The sequence below is a fragment of the Anopheles coustani genome, chromosome 3 (genome assembly GCF_943734705.1).
Source record: "Anopheles coustani chromosome 3, idAnoCousDA_361_x.2, whole genome shotgun sequence".
Taxonomy (NCBI): domain Eukaryota; kingdom Metazoa; phylum Arthropoda; class Insecta; order Diptera; family Culicidae; genus Anopheles; species Anopheles coustani.
The window spans coordinates 11734094-11755422 of NC_071288.1; the positions used below are offsets into that span (position 1 = coordinate 11734094).

Sequence of the window (21329 nt, forward strand, 5' to 3'; positions counted from 1 at the left end):
ATACGCTCTTCTGGCAACCCCTTCTAAGAAAAAGATCAAAATTGTCAAATGTGTGTTTCCCAGCGAAAAACATACCGAATTCCATTCATGGCGTTTTGTTGTTGAAAACAGCGGCGATTTTTCTACTCTCGTATTATTCACGCATTGTTTCGTTTTCCTGTGCGCATTGATACAAATATTTCACGAGTTTACCATTGTGGCATACCGTACAGCAAGGGTGAAGGTAAAGTTGTATTTTCCAACGAAATCAATTCAATTCTTCGTCTAGTGATAACGCACCGCCGCGTCTGGTCCGTTCCCGGGCTGAAGCGGTCGTTTCGCGACGGCAAAGAACGTGTGGCAAGAGTGCCGTAGGAGGTCGATAGGAATCATTTTATTCCATTTCTTGAGTTGAACTCTGCAATACAGTACATAGATCACATTCAATGAAACGGGCAGTTCTGCCAAAAGCGGCCGTACCAGAATTCGTATTCTTTTGATTTTATTGGGCGTATTACGTATTGCTGCAAAACTAAATACAAAGCTGTTGGCTTCGGTTGGCCTTGCTTTTGCAGCAACAATTGATTCGTGGAAAAGTGTCTTAAGTAAGGTTTATCGCTGAGCGCTGGAAATGTTTGCTCGGGAAGGCAAATAATCAATTGCATTTCAACTATTGGACATTCTTCTAGTTTGTGTGTTGTTCAGAAATAAGGTCTTGTTTCGAAAAGGAAAAAGATCCCAGAAAGACAACAGCGACCGATCAAAACGCGAGGAATCTGTCAAAGAAGGCAACGCTGCCACCGCAAACAACTCGAAGGAGCAGTGTTTCCCATCCAATAACATCCCCCGTGTTACGTTCGGTAGAGTTTTGTTTGTGTGCGCAACGAATCGTGCAAGTGAAGGTGTGCGAAGTGTATGTGGTGAAGCTGAAAAGAAAAAAGTGTGAGCAACGGGTTCGCTCGAGCACGAATTCTTTCTTTTCTTGCATCCAATCGTGGTAGCAGTCTGTCGGTAGCTATCGTGTGGTCGTCATTGTCGTTGTCATCGTCGTCGTGGTCGTGATTTGTTCGCACGAGCGAGACTTAAAATCGCAGATATTTTCTAAACCTTTTTCGAAATTGTTCTGACGGATATCATTCGGAGTTCTTATGAAATACTAAGTGCATCGATTTCCCTTTCTACACCCGGATTGCAAGCAGCGGATTCCAGTGCATCGGAGGTACGTATGCAACGCAGTCGAGTCTTTCAGTGTTCAAGCGAAGCAAAGTGATGAAAGTTAGATTCATGAGGCTCGAACGTCGTACTACGTTGCAATTCCGGTCACCATGAAAATGGTTGATTCGGCTAAGGAAAATATTTCCCATCATCTCTTGTGTCGTGCGCTGTATTGTTAACCTTATTTGTGGAGTTGTAGTTGCAAAAAGTGCTTAAATTGGAATTCTTATGTTGTCAATATTGGTTCTTTTTAGTTTATCTCAGATCATAGTGAGAAGATTCAGTACAGCTCATCTTTCTTGGCGAGTAGCGATGAAACCTTGGCTATTACATTATGTGGTAGTAGTAGTAGTTGGTTGTTGCTTTTTTTTTCTTCAATCGGTTTCCGTTCCTTCGTTGCTGTACGTAATATTAAACTAACATATTTGTATGAGAAAGGAATATTTCCAATATGCATACTGCATTGGGTATTGAATGCGAAGAAAAGCTACATTGCCAGCTGGTAGTAAAACTGCTCATTTTCTCAATCTTGTGTTCGCCAAAAACATAACCTAACAAATGTGTCTCACGATGATATTTCTACCATTTTTTGTTCTTCTGTCATTTTAGGTTAGTCAAACGTCAAAACGACTCAAATCTCACGAGGCCTACGAAGATTGCATGTAGCACTTCGCTAACTGTTTACTAAATTGTAGCCGACCAGCAGGGGATGCTGGAATGCTATGGATTAACCGATTAGCCAGAGAGCTTACAGTTATTACGATTCCTCAAGCTCGGCCGGTCCACTTTGCCGGTAATATTAAGTAACATCAATTTCTGCGAGGCGTATTTCGATCTCATGTTCTTCAGCAGAGCACAATTTATCGACCATGTGATGAAAAAGTGAACAATGTGCGGTGTTTTCGTTTTTGCGTGAGCAGACTATTTTTGATTACGACCATGTTGGATCGTTTTGAAGAAGTTTACGTTTTGATCATGCATGCAATTGTAAATCAATACCTTTGGACTGATGTCTTGGACACCCTTACTGAAATATGCATTGGAACTGCTTGTAAAGTACAATTTCGAACTTATTTCCACTTTGTGTAGTTCCTTGATTCATTGATAACGTTTACCTTAACCAACCATTAATGCTATGCAGAATAACAGTACTTAATGGGACAATGAGTGATTTAGATATTGATGATATTGGTATGATTGAGCGAAACTTGTTGCCTCTTTTATCTTGCTATGATTATGTTGCAGTTTGTGAATAGTTTTTGGTCTCAATTAAAAGTTGTTTTAATCAGGACTAGGAGTTTTTGTCTGATGCTCTCCATGTTTTCTTTTACTAACAAGCTTTTGTGGTAAAGTGAATATGTTGTTTATCATTTGGCTTGAAACTAAAAGGGTTTTTATTTTTTTGGAGATTTGAAGGCCATGTTTCTCAAAAGTTACTGGCCGACATGTTTAGTAGTGGGCAATGCATTTTGGAAAGCTAAATTGATACGCTAGTTTGTACACTGTTTTGCGTATTTCAATCGCCCAGCTGATTTGAATTATTAAACCGCGAGTTATAAACGTAGGCGGGATGAGTGTGTGTGTGAGAGATGTCTGAATCGTCGGTTATAGAAAAAGAATGGAATGGTCGCAAGAGCGATTTTGACAGCTCCACAGCAGCAGGAAAAGTAGCAGAAGGAAGTTTTACACAACATTGATTGAGTTTTTATTGAGCGAATTATTACTTCTTGAATTGTTTTGTTGAAGCTTGTTACTCGATCAAGGCTGTGCGTGTCTTATAGTCTGGCAGGTAGTTATTGTTAGCAGTTAAGTCATAACACGTTTATAAGTCTTTCGTCAGTCTGTACCAGCAATGATGTTTACTTCCTAAGTTACCATCCACCATTGTTTAAGTGTTGAAGAGATGGGTTTCTTAGTATTTTAATGTGAAAATCTATCTCTATAATGACATCTTAACATAGTGGAACATTTGCTACGTTCGCCGAAGTACCAATTTGTTTTGTTTTGTATCTACGCATTATGTTTTCAACCCGGAAGTGTTCACAAAACAGTGCCGTACATGTGTCTTACGAAGCTATATCAAACCAGTCACGCCAGTACAGGTGATCATAGATTTCTAATGCTGAAGTGAAAAAGGAGTGCAGAAATCATTCAAGCAGCTTCCTTAATCAGCATAACAATCCCTGGGATGCAAAACGAATGTAGCATTTCGAATATACAAGTGTATTAAGTGGAAAACTTAATTTTAACGCAACACTGATATTGATTATGTCAGCACTATGTATAATGTGTTGGTACTGGTGCGGCCTAAGAGAATCCTTTGCTAATTTATGTTGCAAAGTTTATCAGCACTTGTCAGTGTATGCAGTTTCGAGTTGCAAGAAGTACGTGGCTTTTCACGAGATGTATATACCACCGCTTGAAGCATAAGATGCCGGTGCAAATTCATCACCTCGTTCCTCCTGTCTGTTTTTCTTTGCATAGCTTAGCGGATCTGTGAAATGATCTTTAAATATGTGACCGGTGCGGTGTATGCTTTCTTTTCTAGCCGAGCAGCAGCGGCGAATGAAGCACCGAAAATACGCATTCTTACGGTAACCGCTTACCGTCTAGCAACAGCTCTTATGCCATTTCGTTTATCTCGTTGCTTGGCAAAGATATACCTACCACGAATGTGAAGGAATATGAAAAAGAAAGCGAACATGATGAGCGTGGTGAGGGCTTAAAACGCGATAGAAAATCGATTGCGCAAATACAAACCACATGTGTGTGGTTTCGTATGTGATGTGTCCGCTATACCGGACTAATCTTCTTGCCTGCTGGGAACTCTGCTCATCAAATTCGTGTCTCTGCAGCAAAAGCAGCAGCAGTAGCAAGCAGACATGTCTGCTACAACATTTTGATGGATTCGTTCATCGGCTATTACATATAACCAACGGTGTCGGAAGGAGGAGGTTTCGCTTCCTTCTTACAATAAGAAAGAGAGTGGTAACGGGACGATCGCAGGGGTTTTACGCCAGCGTGTTCCGCTTCAAGATACGGGTGTTTAGACGCACACATACCTTCTTTGAACGCGAACCATCCCGAGCACTATAGGTCTTTGTAGAACACAATTCGGTTAAAAAACGATTAAAACTTTAAGCATGAGACTAGTACCTTCAAGTCTTCACTCCAATTGGCAAGAACAATTATCACTCGTATATTTTGAAGGTAATATGATCAGAAAACGGGTGTTATATTAGGATGCTGCCCGCGAGAAGCTTGATGTTTATGTTAGTACCCCATGTACACATAGGGTGAAAAAGTCTCGTAAGCCCTAAACGGACAGGCAAGAGCAACAAGACCGTTACGCCAAGAAGAAGAAGTTAATTGTATCCTGGTTCCTGGGCCTGATGATATAGACCTATAAGGGGTTAAGGACCGGCAACTAAGGCCATATCCCAGCCTGAACAATCGTCATGCTATGTCGTTTCGTTGTTAACAATTATCAATTAGACAGAACGAGAAAGCACGATGATTTTGCACACTGGGATGTTCCTTGCCCTGTAGTTTAAAGTTCCCCAGTAATAAAAAAAATGTTGGTGTAGTATATTTTAGCATTTTTTGCTGTAATGTTTGTATTCTCAGGAGTATCATTCGTAGGTTCATGTGTGGATAAATTTCCCTTATGGATTTCACGTAGCACTAATTTTGAGGCTTTGCTCTCGCTAACGGCCCAGTGTGCGGTTTGGCGCCGTGCGTCGTGTGTATTTGTATGTTGCGACACAACCGGCGGCACCACCGACCGTCACAAAGCCACGAATCTCCCGCTCTCTCGCGCATCTCGCGTTTAACGCGAACATTTTCCCTTCTATTTTCCGACCCTTCCCCTGTCCATCGCTAGAGGCTTGGACGGACGCAAGAATGATGATGGTGAGAGCTGGAAGGTTTCGGAACAGGCCTGAGAGTAGCAAGCGGTTGTTCGACGCGGACGGACGGACAGACGGGCCTATTTCGCTGTTCACCCGATTCTGACCGGCCTAAGAGCCACCAGGAGGGTTTCCCAATATCAGTGCTCGTTGCTCCGATAAGGGAAGGAAAAAACGTTTCTACGTGCTACACACCAGTGGTGGTGTACTGACTAAAGCAGGGTGTTCCAGTTTTTCCTGCTGTCGCGTCATCATAAAGAAAACCATTAAAGGACGCTGACCGTGCTGTCTTAAGCTGCACGGCAATAGAAACGCCTAGAGTCGCACCAAACCCCCCATAGCTCTCATGGCGATTTTATTTTTAACGCAATCGTGAATGCAAAACTACCCGCATCGAAGTGCTTCATCGAATTTTTTTGGCGGCACTGTGTTATTCTATCGGTGATTGTAGTGATGACTGCAGTGACTGATTTTACAACAATAATTAGTGGAAGCAGAAAATAGGTGGAAAGCAACAGAAAAAAAGAAAATTTGTTCGATTAATTGCTGCAGCCACGTTTTCCGTTCATCGAAAAGCCTCGCCTCTGCTGTGAAACATCCGGAAGGCGTTTGTAAAGGTTTTCACACAAGTGCGCGAATTCGTAGCGAGTGACCACTCGAGGGCTGACGTATGTGGCGTGATGTGTAAATGTGCCTTCAAAAGAGACATGCTCGAACGGTTTTCCAGAGAGTGAATTTCTACGCCAAGCGTATTCACGTGCAGTGACACTGGAAAAGCCTGGAGTTGAGAGAAATCTTCGCGCACACCGGCGAGAAGGAAGGCAGGAAAACGGCCCTGTTGTGGAATATGCGCAGAAGCACGTATTTCGATGAAGTGAGATCAAACAGACGATTCGCCCTGTAAAACGTGCGTTTTCTAGCATAGAAAAGAAAGGAGAACATATACACAGCATACTAGGCGTTTGGAGAGCGGCTGATTTGTGTTTGAAGAAACATTTGACAACCTAACTACAAAGCGGTTTGACTGACAACCACCCTCCTACACACTACAACCAGCAGCAAGGATGGCTTACGATGACATTTTACAACATCTAGGTGGCTTTGGGCGGTACCAACGGCGGATCTATGTGTTGCTATGCCTACCGGCGATTAGCTGTGCGTTTCATAAACTGGCCGGCGTTTTCCTGCTGGCCGCCCCAGACTACCGGTGTCGGTTGCCGTACGAGCTGGAAAATGCGTCCTATGCAATGCCCCCGGAACGGCTCACCATGGCCTACCCGATCGATACGCTGACGAAGAAATACTCCACGTGCAACTATCTCGATGCGAACTTCACCGAAGACTACTGGACTGGAGGCATCCCGGCTGGCGGTGTGCGGCCTTGCGATCACTGGGTGTATGATCGCAGCAAGTTCGAAAGCAGCACCGTCACCGACTGGGACATGGTATGCGACCGGAACTGGCTCCGTGCGTCTGCCGACTCACTGTTCATGGTGGGCGTCATGTTGGGCAGCATTGGGTTTGGCTACCTCTCGGACAAGTACGGCCGGAAGCCCATCTTTTTCGCATCGCTCGTGCTACAGGTTGTTTTCGGCGTGCTGGCCGGCGTAGCGCCCGAGTTTTTCACCTATACGCTCGCCCGAATGGTGGTCGGTGCCACTACTTCCGGCGTGTTTCTCGTCGCGTACGTCATAGCGATGGAGATGGTCGGGCCGAACGATCGTCTGTACGCCGGTGTCGTTTGTATGATGTTCTTCTCGGTGGGATACATGCTGACGGCTGGTTTCGCTTACTTCATCCACGGTTGGCGCATGCTGCAAATCGCCCTTACGCTGCCCGGTATCCTGTTTCTGTGCTACTGGTGGTTCGTCCCCGAATCGGCCCGTTGGCTGCTTTCGAACGGGCGTCCAACGGAGGCAATCAAGCTGATACTGAAGGCAGCCGACTGCAACAAGCTGACCGTACCACAGGATGCGCTGGACAAGTTAGTAGAGGAGGACAAGAGCCAGCAGCAGCAGGAGAACGCAAACGAACCGAAACCTTCGCTGCTGGACATATTCAAGTACCCGAATCTGCGCCAAAAGGCCCTACTTATCTTTTTCGATTGGTTCGTAAACAGCCTCACCTACTACGGGCTGTCCTGGAATACGAACAATCTTGGCGGCAACCCATTGCTCAACTTCGTCATCAGTGGCGCGGTGGAGATTCCGGCCTATTCGTTTTTGCTCGTGACCCTCAATCGCTGGGGCCGTCGGACCATTCTGTGCGGATGTATGATATTTGCCGGCACGATGCTGCTCTTGACGATGATCGTTCCAGCTTCCGAACAGTGGCTCATCGTGGTGCTGGCAATGCTCGGCAAGATGGCCATCACTTCCAGCTACGGCACGGTTTATGTCTTCTCCGCCGAGCAGTTCCCGACCGTCATTCGCAATGTGGCGCTGGGCGCGGCATCGACGAGTGCCCGCGTTGGTGGTATATTGGCACCGTACTTCAACCTGCTCGGCGACTATTGGCAACCGCTGCCATTGCTCATCTTCGGTGCACTAGCGTTTATCGGCGGTGTACTGTCGCTGTTATTGCCGGAAACGCACAACCAAAAGCTACCGGAAACGATTGCGGACGGCGAGAACTTTGGCAAGCGGAAAACGATACCCGGTGGTGATGGTGGTGGCGATGCAGATCGTGATATCGAACGTACCGCGGAAGAGATGCAAGTGTTGAGCAAACCAGGCCCGTCCGGGGAACCGGATGAACTCGTCGGTACTGAGGAGGACAGGGAAAAGTATTGAATGGACATGGCGACCCGCATGGTGTTCTTTTTAGTAGGCAGAAATTAAAAGAATTTCATAGGTATGCCGTTTCGGAAAACTAACAGACATCAAAACACAAAAGTGACAGGATTTTCAGGAACGATAATTATCTTTACGATCATAAGGTACGATTAGTTCTATATATCAATTCGTAGGTAATATGAGAAGCGGGAACGGTTGTCTCTCGCTTGGCAGTGTGGCGAACACACCTTTGGAAAATTATTGTACTATCCAACATTCTTTGGTTCCCTATGATTCAGCTTCAACTGCGCATAGGGATACAATTTCCCCTTAAAATCGTACGATGTTTGCTCTCCTACCGATGCAAGGATGAAAGCCTGTTACAGACACCCCTTTTGCCTAAGCGAAGACCTGCAAGAAAAGAAGCTGGAGAACTTTGCATTTTTTCCTTTTTCTGACGCCAAAGAGGAGAAGCTTGCCTTACCTCAAGCTCTTTCTACCAAAGGGTTCATCAGGTTGCCACTTTCCTCAACATAAATGCTCATAATTCATAATTAGGGGGGGTTGGATTTTTCATCGGAACTAACAGCAGGGAAGGTTGAAGTTGTTTGAGAGAACTTGGGGAGACCGTAAAAGCGTTTCTTCAACGTACGACCTACGCCAGTTGCAAATTAAAGTTCTCCTGTCCGTCCCCCTTCTGTTCTGCATACTGCAAGGTGCTTTTTCGCCTCCAAATCATTGTACACTGTGGAAGAATGTTAAGAAGGACATTCTGGAAAATGCAGTTCCATGCAGTTAAATTGTCGCTTGAGGCAGCGCATCCCGGCTGGTACTGGACAAGAGATTGGAGGAATAACAGAAAGATTTCTTTCTCTTAGTCATACATGTGTTTTGCAGATCTTTTGGTTTATGGTCTTTTTCCATCATAATTATGGATCCATTGTGGAAGTATTCTTCTCCATCCAACTCTTGCTCCTACGTTTCATTTTCTTGAACACGAGGTTGAGTTAACCAGTTTTTTCATGCCTTCATAATTTATATATTGTAAAATTATATGACGCACACTTACAAATTGCAAATTTATTGCTTCTGAAAAGACTACATAATAATTTTATCCTTTCTACGTCTGCTTAATGCAAAATATTATATAATTTGACTAGACGTACACTTATTGCAGCACTGTTCATACTCATAAGAAAACATCATACTTGTGCGTATGTTATCAATAGTAGATGATAGTGGTCAAAGGGCTATTTCAATCAAAAACAAATAAACATCTGGTTGGATGCAGCGAGTTATAATAGTCAGTTCCCAGCACGTTAACTTGCTAAACAAAGTTTAATCTTTGCCTAAACCCTCAAGGACAATTGTGTCCATGCTAATCAATCCCATCATGAACACATGGTTTTTTCAAACAATGTTAGTCCGTCGCTAGCGATACGATGGATTGAACGCCATGAGAATTTATATTTCCAATCACTTCCATCTTTATGCAATGCCGAACATTTCAAACATGTGACCTATATGTTGGTGGTCTTTTTTGCGTCACTTACTTCCTCTTTTTCACGTGACTGCGCATCGCGCATCGTTGACATAATTTGAGGAAACTATTTATACGCCTATCCGTCGTCTGGTGAGTAAATGTCTGTATTTGTGGCACTGGTTTTACTGCTGGCACGGGAAGGGCATTACCATACACTCTAGACTCGCTGTAGCATTCGAAGGCGCGTCGAAAAATGTTTTGCTGTCTGTTAAATTTTGTTCTATCCTGTGCGCAGTACAGTGGCATATAGCCGGCATTCTTTGACGAAGAATACTATGACGTAAAAGGGTTTCTTTCATGATTATTCTTCCCTCGTGTTAATCCGTTGAACAATCCGTTAGCAGTGCCAGTTTAGGTGATAGACAAGAAAGCATGGTTCACGGTTAAACAGTGTCAGAAATGTGGCTTATGACTAAGAAAACTATTCCGATGGCATATACTTCCTCACTGGAACAGATAAAGAATTATACTCTGAGCGGGTTGTTTTCCGTTTTCCCTTGACTCTGCCTAGGCTTTGTTTTGTTCTACCCATGTTTCCGGGTGTCTGATTTCCGGGTGAGAAAATAGCTACATTCATTTGTCATTCAGAGTTGCCCCTGTCCTCATATTACCATAATGCCTACGATTTTAGCTTAAAGACAAACTAAACTGCAGTAACATCTTCTACATACACTGAAATACATTCCATGGCGTGTTAGCTTTATAGGGTTAGGCTTAAGAAACAAATTCAGGAATAGATCGAATGATCAGTGCGTGTAAACTGAATGATGTCCCAGACGATGTTAGTGTAACAAAGTGAAATGTATTGAGAAAATATATAACTTTTTACAATTGAACCTTGTGTGAAACAAGTACTGCGTACTGATACGAGATCCAACATGAGATAAAACTTCGAAGCCAACGTTGGAGTATTTAATACACATTGAGTGAACGGAGCTTATCGTCTGAAATGAATGGTCGAAGGGCGTTCAGTTACGGGGGCAATTCAATCGGGCGATATTCTCTGCTGATAAGGCCGTTCGTTGTTCGTATTCAGATTCGTATCGGTCTCCAGCAACAGCCACCGGAGGATCTTAACGTTAAAAGCAATTTGTTCGTTTTTTTTTAGTATCTATTCAGAGAGTCGGTTTGGATCGCGTTTCTCAGTGAAACGCCCCTGAAATGAATAATGCATATATAGACTGGTAGAAAAGATGCTTAGGTTTTTCATTACGCTTTTCAATGTGTTCCTCTTCTTGCGCGTTGTGGCGATCAATCAATTGAAAAGTGATTGAACGAGCATTGATTAGATAGCGGTAGGTGCAACATTATTTCCATAGGTAAAAAGCCTTCGTTTAGGATCTTATATTGCCCCTTGCAGAGAGCGAGATTTCACATAGTTCAGATTTAGTAACATATTTAATTTAGTAACAGACAAAAACTGCATGTATAGATAAGCACATATATGTGTAGATCATCATAGAATATACACTTTACTGTAGCGTGCATCAAACGCAATCTTGTATTCATCGTAACCTTTGTAAAACCATGTACTTATACCAATCATACAAAAGAGAAGAATAATAAAGACAGCATTCATGCATAATGCCTCTAACTTGCGATCGTACTCTGTTGGGAAGTTGGTGACGTATTCCTTGATTTGCTGCGTGAGCTTCAACTGTTGTTCACTAATCATCCGATCGATCACGCGATCGCGCTCTAATGTTTACAATTGCAATCAATTGGCTGACCCAAAGGAAAAGGCTGCGAAAGGGATGGGGTGGTTGTGAAGGAACTTTTACTGAACTTTTCTACAGCCTTTATTGCGTTTGTCTTCTTTCCTTATCTTTCTTTCGACTGTCGTGCAAGAGCATTGATTTCGAAATATAAATCTCCATCTATGTGGACGCGGATTGTTTATTGTTGGTGGTGCCGCAACAAGTTTTAATTAAAGATGAGAGAAATTTGAGAGCCACTTGGTACAAATGCGAGTGCACGTCGATTGATTCCTAATTGGTGTCCATTTGAAATGTCCTAATTTCGATTCTATTTTCTCGTTCCATGTGGCGTCTTCCTCTCGTTCCATGTTTGGTCCTGATGTTGCTGGATGCCAATTCAGCAGCGTTTAGGGGAGTGACGGAAGTAGTGGAGTGAGTGTCCCCTTCACTCACCGAGCCCTGGAAGCAGTCGAAGTAGGGGCGTGCAAGTTCTCTGGAAAGCAACAGCCCACGTGCAGCTAACAAGCGTCCTACGGAATCCAGCGAGAATCGCGTTTCGAATCGTTACAACAAATAACTGACGGAGACGGCGAAAACAAGGGCCAACCTTTGCACCACCAGCAGCAATACCAGCAGCCGCGGGAGCAGCACCAGCAGCAGTAGCAGCAGCGGAACCGCAGCAAGAATGGGTGACGCGATCAACTTTGGGCCCGCTTGGTTGCGCAAGGTGGCATCCGATAGTAGTACCACCGGGGCCGGAGGTAGCCACCAGAACAGCAGCAACAGTCACAATAGCCATACGCTCAGCAACAGCAATAGTAGCTCCATCGTGAACAACAGTGGTGGTGGCGGGGGTGCCGGATTACATCATCATCCGCACCATCACCACTCGCAGCAGTTGCCGCCGTCGTCGCACTCTTCGTCGGCCACCCATACGCACTATCTGTCGCATAGCGCCAGCGCCAACGCTATTGGTAGTGGTGGTGGTGGTGGTGGTTCGGGAGCCTTCTCCACAAGCCCGAACGGAGGTGGCGCTGGGGGCCCTGGTGGTGGTGGTGGTGGTTCGGCCAACAATGGCACCGAGGGAGGAACCACAACGACCACTACTCGGTACGCGCTGGCCGAATTTCGATACGGGCGTGAGGAAATGCTCGCCCTGTTCGAAGCGATCAAAACGATTAAGATGCCAGAGTTACTGGTGAACTACAAGAACTTATTTGTGGAGAAGCCGGAACCACCGCTTTCGCTGACGCCCGGCCCGGAGGAGGAGCTTGCTTCCGAACCGGATCCACGAGTGAGTTCATTTTTGTTTATGACCCTTTTCCAATTCCTAATGCATGTGGATTAGCAGCTTATTCGATCGGTTTCCATCAACTTAGCTGTCAAAAGTATCCCAACGGTTTCTGGTTCGTTATATGGCATGCTGCGACCTCCCTTTTAACCGGTCTTGTTTTAAACGTTTACTATGTTTATTTTTGTTGGAAACCGAAGGCATGAGCTTTTGGACTTGCATAACACATCATACGTTCACCACTGAGGAAACAAAGATGTGTAAAATACATATGTACTTAATTTTACTAAACAGTGGTTTGAATGGACAAAAGGATGAATTGTAAATATTGGTTTTATTTTTATTTCTCCGTAGCGTACTTGGCCCTCGAGAAGTATTTCGCTGGGGATTCCTGGCCGTGGTGCCCGTGGAGGATCGGCTGATCGTGGACGAGGACGTGGCCGAGGAATCTATACTAGCTACCAACGGTCGACCTCTTTCTACGACGACGAATCCAGAGCTGTAGGGAGAGTAAGTACAAGTGTGGAAGGCGGACGGAATAGAATGGAATTTAATTTCTTTCAAATTGTACTCAATTTTTCTGCAGGGTGAACGACCGTGGCTGGAGCGTAACGGCACTGCTGGCGGTCCCGGAATACTGGGCGGTGGAGCCGGTGGTGATGTGGAGTGGAACAGCTCGTCCTCCAGTCCACGGAAGGAGTACGGTTCGCGAATCCGGTCGACGGGAGGCAGTATGGAAAGCTGGCGTCGTTCCCGCACGGACGACGATACCACCAGCAACAGCAACGGCATCGGAGACTGGCGTTCGGGGGCAAGTAGTGGCGGGGGCATCGGCGGTGGCAGCACCGGGAGCAGTGGCATCATGCGTGAAAAGTGGACTCGCTCCACGAGCTGGCGCGACGAGGATAGTTCTTCGCATGGGCTAATGGAACGAGGGCTCAATAGTAGCAGCGAGCGTATGATGTCGGTGCCAGCCTATAAATCGCGCCTATCCGGCGGGCTCGGTGGTAACGATCTCAATTCTTCATCTACCGGCGGGATGATGCGCCGCCCGAACTGGGACGCCGACGAGCTACCCGAATGGGCGACGGAAAACCCATCCGATTTCGGGGGAAGTTTCGATGCGACCGGCGCGTTTCACGATTCGGACAATGACGGTGAAGGTGGAGGTCGCTTGGAGGGTGGTGATGAATCGTCAAACGGTGTTGGTGGTGGTAAGCATGGTCAGGTAAAGCATGATGACCGCTCGTCGAAGGGCGGCCGGCGAGAACCGAATGCTTCCACGAACGAAGGTGACGCGCCCATGAAGAAACAGCCCCCGCAGCATCAGCGTGATGATGGTGCAAATGAAAAGGAAACGGAAGGTGGCATGGATCCGATGAACCACGTCGGTGACAATACGGTAGCGAAGGATAGGAACGCGCGCGGAATTGACGATCCGAGCTGCTCTCCTTCGGCGCAACAGCAAGAAAAAGTGGACAACTCGGGGATGGAGATGCGCTCCAGTGAAAAAAACACGAAACCGCAAGAGTCGGCGGGTGGTACTGGAAAAGGTCTTTCGTCTTCGCGCGAATCGATCGAATCTTCCGTATCGTCGTCTTTCGGAGTTGGCGCAACGTCGTCTTCGTCGGCTGCTATTGCCGGTGCAGCAGGAGCCGATTCCGACCCTCGGAACAGCTCTCCGGCGTGGCAGAAAAACAACAACAACAACAGCACTGATGGATTGGGTGGTGAGGCAACCGCGAAGGGAGCCGCAACTGGTGTCGGGTTAAGAGAAAATAGTGCCGAAAGCGATTCGAAACCCAATCTATCGCAGCGCGATATGAGCCAAGAGCCGAAGAAATCGCCCTCCATTACGAGCATCGATCGAATGCAAGAAGTTGCGGACGATATGGTGGCGCAGCTGATACTGGATGATGAATTTTTGCCCCCGGATACTGCCGACCCGTCGGTCATATCGTCCATCGCAGCACGCGGCGGTGGTATGGCCGGGCCCGGTATGCCCGATAAGTCGCCAATGTTTGGCATTTCTGCTGGAGGAGGTGGTGGACCGTCATCCGCTGGCTCGATGGGAGGTGGGGCCGGCGGCCTACCCCTGAACATGGTCCACCCGAAGACTCTACAGGCTCCGATGCAGCAGCTTTTTGGTAACGGTGGAAATATGTCGCGCGTCAACCCAATGCTACTACCGGATGCCGTCGCGGTGAATCGGGTGGCTGCGACGGGTGTGGCTGGAGTTAACCCCATGTCACAACTGCATCACCTCCTCGGTGGTCCGGGGAGCCAGGCGCTTGGGGTGGACGTTTGGTTCTACCGTGATCCGCAGGGTAAGGTGCAAGGCCCATTTCCGGCCCCGGAAATGACCGAATGGTACCGCGCGGGGTATTTCGACGATTCGCTCTCGGTGCGGCGAGGCTGCGATGAAGTTTACACCACCCTCGGTACGCTCGTTGCCATCTGCGGAGGGGCCATTCCGTTCCTTAACTCGATCACCATACCACCGATCAAAACGAACGTGGCCGCCGGTGGACCTGCAAAACATTCGCCTCAACAGCAGCAACAACCACCCCAACCAAACTCTTCTGCGCAAGGACAATCTGGAAAGGTCGGTGGTGGTAGTGGTGGTGGCGGTGGAGGAGCACCAGGTAGCGGGGGAGTCGTTTTGCCTTCACCAAACCAACAACAACGAGATCCCGCTGGTCAAGGAGGCGGAGGTGGTTCGCATTCGAATCAAAACCTACTGCAACAACAACAACCTTTGCTCCCCGGTCAGGCAAGAGGTGGTGGAGGAGGAGGAGGAGCTGGAACAGCAGCTGCACAAGCTGGCGGCGGGCCAAACGTTCCATCGCCAGCGCTGCACTACATGCGCCAGCAGAATCTTCTGTTGCAGAAACTTCAAAGCACTGAGGGCTGGCATTTACTTACGCCGGAGCAGCAGAATCACGTTGTCTCACAGCGGATGAGTCAGCTGATCACTGCCGATGGAATGGTGGGTATGATGTCTCCCTCCTCACTGGCTGGTGGAGTGACAGCACCGGGAGCAGGTGGCCAGCACCAGCAGCAACCGGGGTCCAGTATTTTCGGCGGTGCCCCCGTCGACAGTCAGGATACACTAGTCAATCTAAAGCTTCGGGAAATGCAACAGCAACATCAGCAGGGCCAACCACCCCAGCAACATCAGCAACAGTTTTTGAAATTACACTTGCCGGAGTTTGGTCAGTCTCCACAGGTACCCGGCGCAAGACCTATGCTAGGTAAGTCAGCTAAAAGATGTTACAGAATACAGAGGAGATTAAACACGAAAGCAGTTATTTCGTTGGTCAAATGTTTATTTCATTTAACATATTCAAAGACTTTCTTTTATGGCGTAACGACCGTCTTCGGTGTCATGTCTGCCCATTAAGGCCTTATTAGACTTTTTCACCTTGGGTGCGTGGATAATCAGTCCTCTCGTCGTACACAGGGGCGGACAAGGTCTCGGGTGCGATTTGAACCCACGCCGTTGAGGGAGCACGTCGGCACTCGTGGGACAATTGTCTTACCGGCCTAACCGCTCGGCTGTCGCAGACCCCCGCAAAATTTCAAAGACTACTTCCATTTTTTTGTGGCTCCTGTGTGATATTTCCGGTTGAATATTTGACGTTCAATTTACACAAATTCATTCATCTGTGGAAAATATGTGCCCTTGAAGCATAACATAAAGTACAAATACAGTAGAACGTCCGGAGTGTTCGGGATCCCCGATCATCAAATTCCACAGATAATCACGGCTCTTAATACAAATCTGTGTCAGATTACCGTTTTCATTTGGTCACAAGTGTTAGTAAGATGATTTAGGACGTTCGTTGTATTAATCACTTTTATTTTGTTTCTTTATCCCTCCCCCCATAGGTAATATGAACGTTGATCCGGCTGGTCCAGGCGCTGCGGCAGGACATGATCTGGCTCAGATGATGCATGGTCTCAACTACAATCAACTGTCTGCCCTGCAGCACCTTGGCCCGCTGAGCGGAAATAATCTGGCGATGCCACGCGCAGGAATGCTGGGAAGAACCGGTGCTGCTGGTCCCGGATCCCAAGGTCCTCCACAAGGGCAACCGCAGCCACCGTCGGTCCAACAGCCGCAACAGCAGCAATCGCAACAACCTCCCGGCAAACCAGGCGGCGGAGGTGATGATCCGATACAGTCACTATTTATGCATTTGTCGCTGCACAAAAACCAACCCCCGCAGCAGCTCCCACTCCCACACCAGCAGCAACAACCGGCCAAATCGGCCGCAGAACTGATGGGAACACCATGGATGCAAGCAACCCAGGGTGGCATCCAGCAACAGCAGCAGCAAGACCAACAACAACCGCAACCGCAGCCCGGCATGGTGCCTAGAGGACCCGCTTGGGGTGAACTACCACCACCACCGACGAGTGCCTCTTTTGCTTCACTCATGCAACAACAACAACAGCAGCAGCAGCAACAACAGCAACAACAACACCAGCAACAACAACAACAGCAACAACAACAGCAGCAACAACAGCAGCAGCAGCAGCAGCATTTACAGCCTGTTGCTGGCGCCGGACATCATCCACACTTGTTGGGTGCACCCACAAATGAACCGCAGGCCCCTTCCGTTGTCTCCCTCTTTAAGCACCATCAACAGGTGGAAAAGCAGCAACAAATGGAAAAGGAGCATTTGCAACAGCAACAGCAGTTGTTGCAGCAGCAAATGCAACAGCAACAGCAGCATCAACAGCAGCACCACCAGGACGGTGTGCTGGGGCAACAACAAAAGCATCAACATCAACAACAGCAGCAACAGGCGACCGCGCCTCCTCAGCATCTACAAGAGCAACAGTTGCAGCAACTGCAACAGCAACAGCAGATACAACAGTTGCAAGAGCAGCAGCAACAGCAGCAGCAGTTTAACCAAAAGACGGTAAAAGAAGCTCACAAAAAGGAGAGTGGCGTTGTGAATGATAACTCCGTTCAGCAACAACAACAATTGTCGTCTGGTGGTGCCAAAAAGCAAACCAACAAGCAGCAAGTCACCAACAGCAACCACGTGGATGTTGATGATAAACCATCCGCAAACGTGACGCAACAGAATCAAAAGCTAAAGAAACCGCAAAAAAACGCTGTAGCTGGTGGGAATAGTAGCAGTAGCAGTTCCAGCAACGGCCAAGCAGTGAATGACGACGAGAGCGATTTCATACGAGTAAAGAATGAGATGGAGGAGAAGAAGCGTCAGAAAGAAATGAAGAAACAGCAACAGGAAGAGCAAAAGCGTAAGATGGCCGAGGAGAAGAAAAATCAGGAAGAGCAGGAAGCCCAGAAGAAGGCAAAACTGCTAGAACTGCAGCGCCAAAGCTGCTTGAAGATACAAGAGCAACAACAACAGCAGCAGCAGCAGCAACAGCACTCGCCGCAGCAGCAGCAGCGTAAGGCAGTGCCGGCGCCGTGGTCCGGGGCAGTGGCGGAGATAGCCAACAGTGGACTGAGCTTGGAAGAAATTGAAAAAGAAGAGCGCGAACAGCGTGCACTGATGGCTCGACGTGAGCAAAACATTCGCGAGCAGCAGGAGCAGCAGCAGATCCTCGAGATGCAGTCGCAAATCGATGGTAAGCTGAAGTGGAACGCTCAGAACCTGAAGCCGGCCAATGTAAAATCGTTGCTGGAAATTCAAGCGGAAGAGCGTGCTCGGGAGAAGAACGCTGGTACAGCACCATCCGGCGGATTGACTGTGGCCGCGATCGCAGCCCAACGAAAAGGTGTGAAGAAGGATGAACCACTTCCAGCCAGTGTCCTGCTGGGAGGAGGAGTTGGTGGTGGGCCTGGAGGAGTTGGTAGTACTGGTGGTGGTGCAGCCGTCTGGCAGATGCGTGGTGGCAGCAGTTTGTACTTCAACTCAACCAAGGGATGGGGTGGTGACAACGGCGAACCGGGAAACCCATCCGGTGCTTCCGGTGCTGGTGGAATCAGCAACAGTGTGAGTTCCGGCGGCTTCTGGGAGGAACCGACGCAACCCACACTAGCTGCGGCTGTCGCCAAGTCTGCACGCAAGCAGCAGCCATCCATGGCAAACTCGGTGGCTTCCGGTGGCAAACAGCAACAGCAGCAGCAACAGCAGCAACAGCAGCAACAGCAGCTCCTGAGCAAGAGCAAAACGATGGGAAGCATTTCTACTAGCGGATCGTCGACGGTGAACGCGGCGAAACAACAAAAGCAGCAGCAATCTGCGGCTGGCGTAGCGGGTGGAAAGGGTAGCTCGTCGTCGAATGCTAGTAAGAGCGCTGGAGCTGCTGGTGGCAAGAACGGTACAGCTGCCGGCGGTGGTGATAGGAAGAATATGAACGAGCAAACCAACGAATTTACCAGCTGGTGCACCCGAGCCCTCAGTTCATTGAACAGCGAAGTCGATAGTAAGTATTGTTTCAAAATCCCTCGTTCGTAGTCAAAATGATGTATTCATTTTGTTTGTTGCTTCCTTCTTTCAGTTCCAACGTTCGTTGGGTTCCTGCAGGACATTGAATCGCCGTTTGAGGTTAAGGATTACATCCGTGTATACTTAGGTCAGTTCCATAAGCACCTATCGCACTTTGCGTTGATAGTTGAAAAAGATGTTTGCTCCGATGCTGACTTCTTCGTCTTATTGCAGGAGAAAATAAGGAGAGTTCGGAATTTGCGAAGCAATTCCTTGAAAGACGCTCGAAGTACAAAAATCAGCAGCGCCAAAAGAATGCCCACATCGATGACATGTGTAAACCAGCACCGGCTATCAATCCATCATCAAATGATTTCCAAGAAATCAAGGTAAGGTAATGAATAGGAAAATTTGTTCTTTTTTTCTCTCCACTCATTACTTCTACACAGGATATTGATAGTTTAAAATTAAAAAGAGATCCATTTTTAAAGAAAAAAAGCATTTGAAAATCAGTAGATAGTTCTAAATCCCATATATCCCATAGAATCTGTTCCAATGGAACGACTAACGAACGCGGCTGTGTATTTCACGAATGTTTTGTTCTTAATTTTTCATTTCTCTTTCCAAAGGGCAAAGGTAAGAAAGTGAAGAAAAACAAGATGACTAAGCTCGACAACCGAATCCTGGGATTCTCTGTGACGGCTGCACCGGATCGTTTGAACGTTGGTGACCGAGACTATGGCGACAATGTCTAATTGTTAAGTAACAGCACGTGGTGAAGAACTGTACAGTCAGAAAGCATGGGGCAGGAGCATGTGTGTGGGAGATGTTTGAAAAACAAAAACAAAACGAAAATAGGTGCACAATGCAGACAAGTAATATTCGGGGTGCTATGCTACTCACCGGACAAATTCGAACTGTAATTTGTTAACCGAAAGCGTGTGTAAACAAATGGCATACTAAGATTTGATAAGCAAATCTTCTTCGTAATTTAAGCCAAACGACGAACGATGTACGATGCTTTTTTCTCATCCTGGTGTGGTAAAAAAATGAAATTTGCAATTTGGGCAAACTTCTTAAAGCTTGTGTGGGGATACATTTTTGAACCATAACCTTCTCTAAAAATAACATAAAACGTTTAATGTTTGTAAAGAGAACGAATACGGCGACTTACAGGAGGTGAAATGTTGAAAATGGCTCCGTTTTTGATAGGTTTTTATTGAATGCTTCGAACCACAATAATTCTTTAAAGCTCTTATGGGAAATGTCCTACATCATGCTTTTTTTTGGATCCTACCTAGAATCATCGATTTTTTCTTCATACGTGTCATACGTGTCAATTGTTTTAAAACAATTTTGGATGTTCAAACACGAGTGAAATGTGTTTCCTTAGCTGGTAGGAGGTCCAATGCACTCTTTACTGCTTGATTGATGTACGGCAAACCTTCCCAAACGTGGATGAGTACATTGTTTGTTGTTGAGCTTGTATTAAAATAAAAGTTGTTATTACAAATGAAAGCAGCCGTAAGACCAGGATCGAGTGAACCTATCAACCGTCTCTTCATTCATAGATTTACGAACATGTCTGTTCAAGGAGAAATTGTTTAAGTGGAGTAAATGAGTTATTAATTTAGCGCCTTCTAAAGGACATCCTTCATTATGAAATAAATCTTAATAAAACCTCCGGTAATACGTGGTTTAGAAGAACACTGCCGCACATGTGGATGATACAACAAATATCCGCCGCTACAACATGACTTTGAGGGTGTATAAAAACCCAATCGGCACTCCGGGCACCAACCGTCGATCGTCACTAAGAGGAGCAGGACATTGCAGAAGAAGCTAATAGAGAAACAAGCAATACAGTGCTTCCATCGTTGAGCTGTTGGAACAATGAGCTGATGTTGTTGCTGCGCGCGAACCTCTCGAGGAGAGAAATCATAAATGAAGTTAAGATTGCGTCAGTGTAAAATAAAACACTCATTGATAGAACTTAATAGAAAGTGTGTGTAATCATACGTTCACAATGATACGGAGAAAATAAATGCAAGTAGAACACAAGTGATAAAAGGGACTGAACTATTTCAATGCTTGAGGCGCAAGTAATAAGCCTTGCATGTATTAAGGTAGTAATGATCAAGCTCATTTGATGCACATTATTAATGCAGTTAAATATGTTACGTGTTTTGTTGGTGTATTCCAATTTTTGTTTAATGATTGCATATTCGGATCGAGTAGAACTCCTTTACTCTTTTTGTAGCCACCTATCATTATCTTCAACGGTCATGATATACCGTTAACTTGTGTATTTATTTATTCTTTTTACTACTAAAAAGCAACGATTTCCTACACAGGATTAATTAGAGGTGAAAGAGGCCACCCGGCTCAAAGCCTCTCTAAAACCTTTTTACTACTACTCCTACACAGGAGATCCGGATTGCAGTAATGCACCATAATATTGCATCGCTTACCAGAAGTGAACGACAAATAGTATCAGATATCACAA

The 21329-nt window shown here is 46.5% G+C and overlaps 2 protein-coding genes across 2 annotated transcripts; both read left to right on the plus strand.

Moving 5' to 3' along the window:
• Positions 1-1018: 1018 nt before the first annotated feature.
• LOC131260413 (GIGYF family protein Gyf-like) lies at positions 1019-20532 on the plus strand. The gene is made up of 8 exons (XM_058262123.1): positions 1019-1198; positions 11518-12410; positions 12762-12917; positions 12994-15661; positions 16299-18821; positions 18897-18971; positions 19058-19212; positions 19453-20532. The coding sequence occupies exons 2-8, from the start codon at positions 11802-11804 to the stop codon at positions 19576-19578; spliced, it is 6312 nt and encodes a 2103-aa protein (XP_058118106.1). The 5' UTR covers positions 1019-1198; positions 11518-11801; the 3' UTR covers positions 19579-20532.
• LOC131260414 (organic cation transporter protein-like) lies at positions 6167-7959 on the plus strand. The gene has a single exon (XM_058262124.1). The coding sequence runs from the start codon at positions 6167-6169 to the stop codon at positions 7892-7894; it is 1728 nt and encodes a 575-aa protein (XP_058118107.1). The 3' UTR covers positions 7895-7959.
• Positions 20533-21329: the final 797 nt, after the last annotated feature.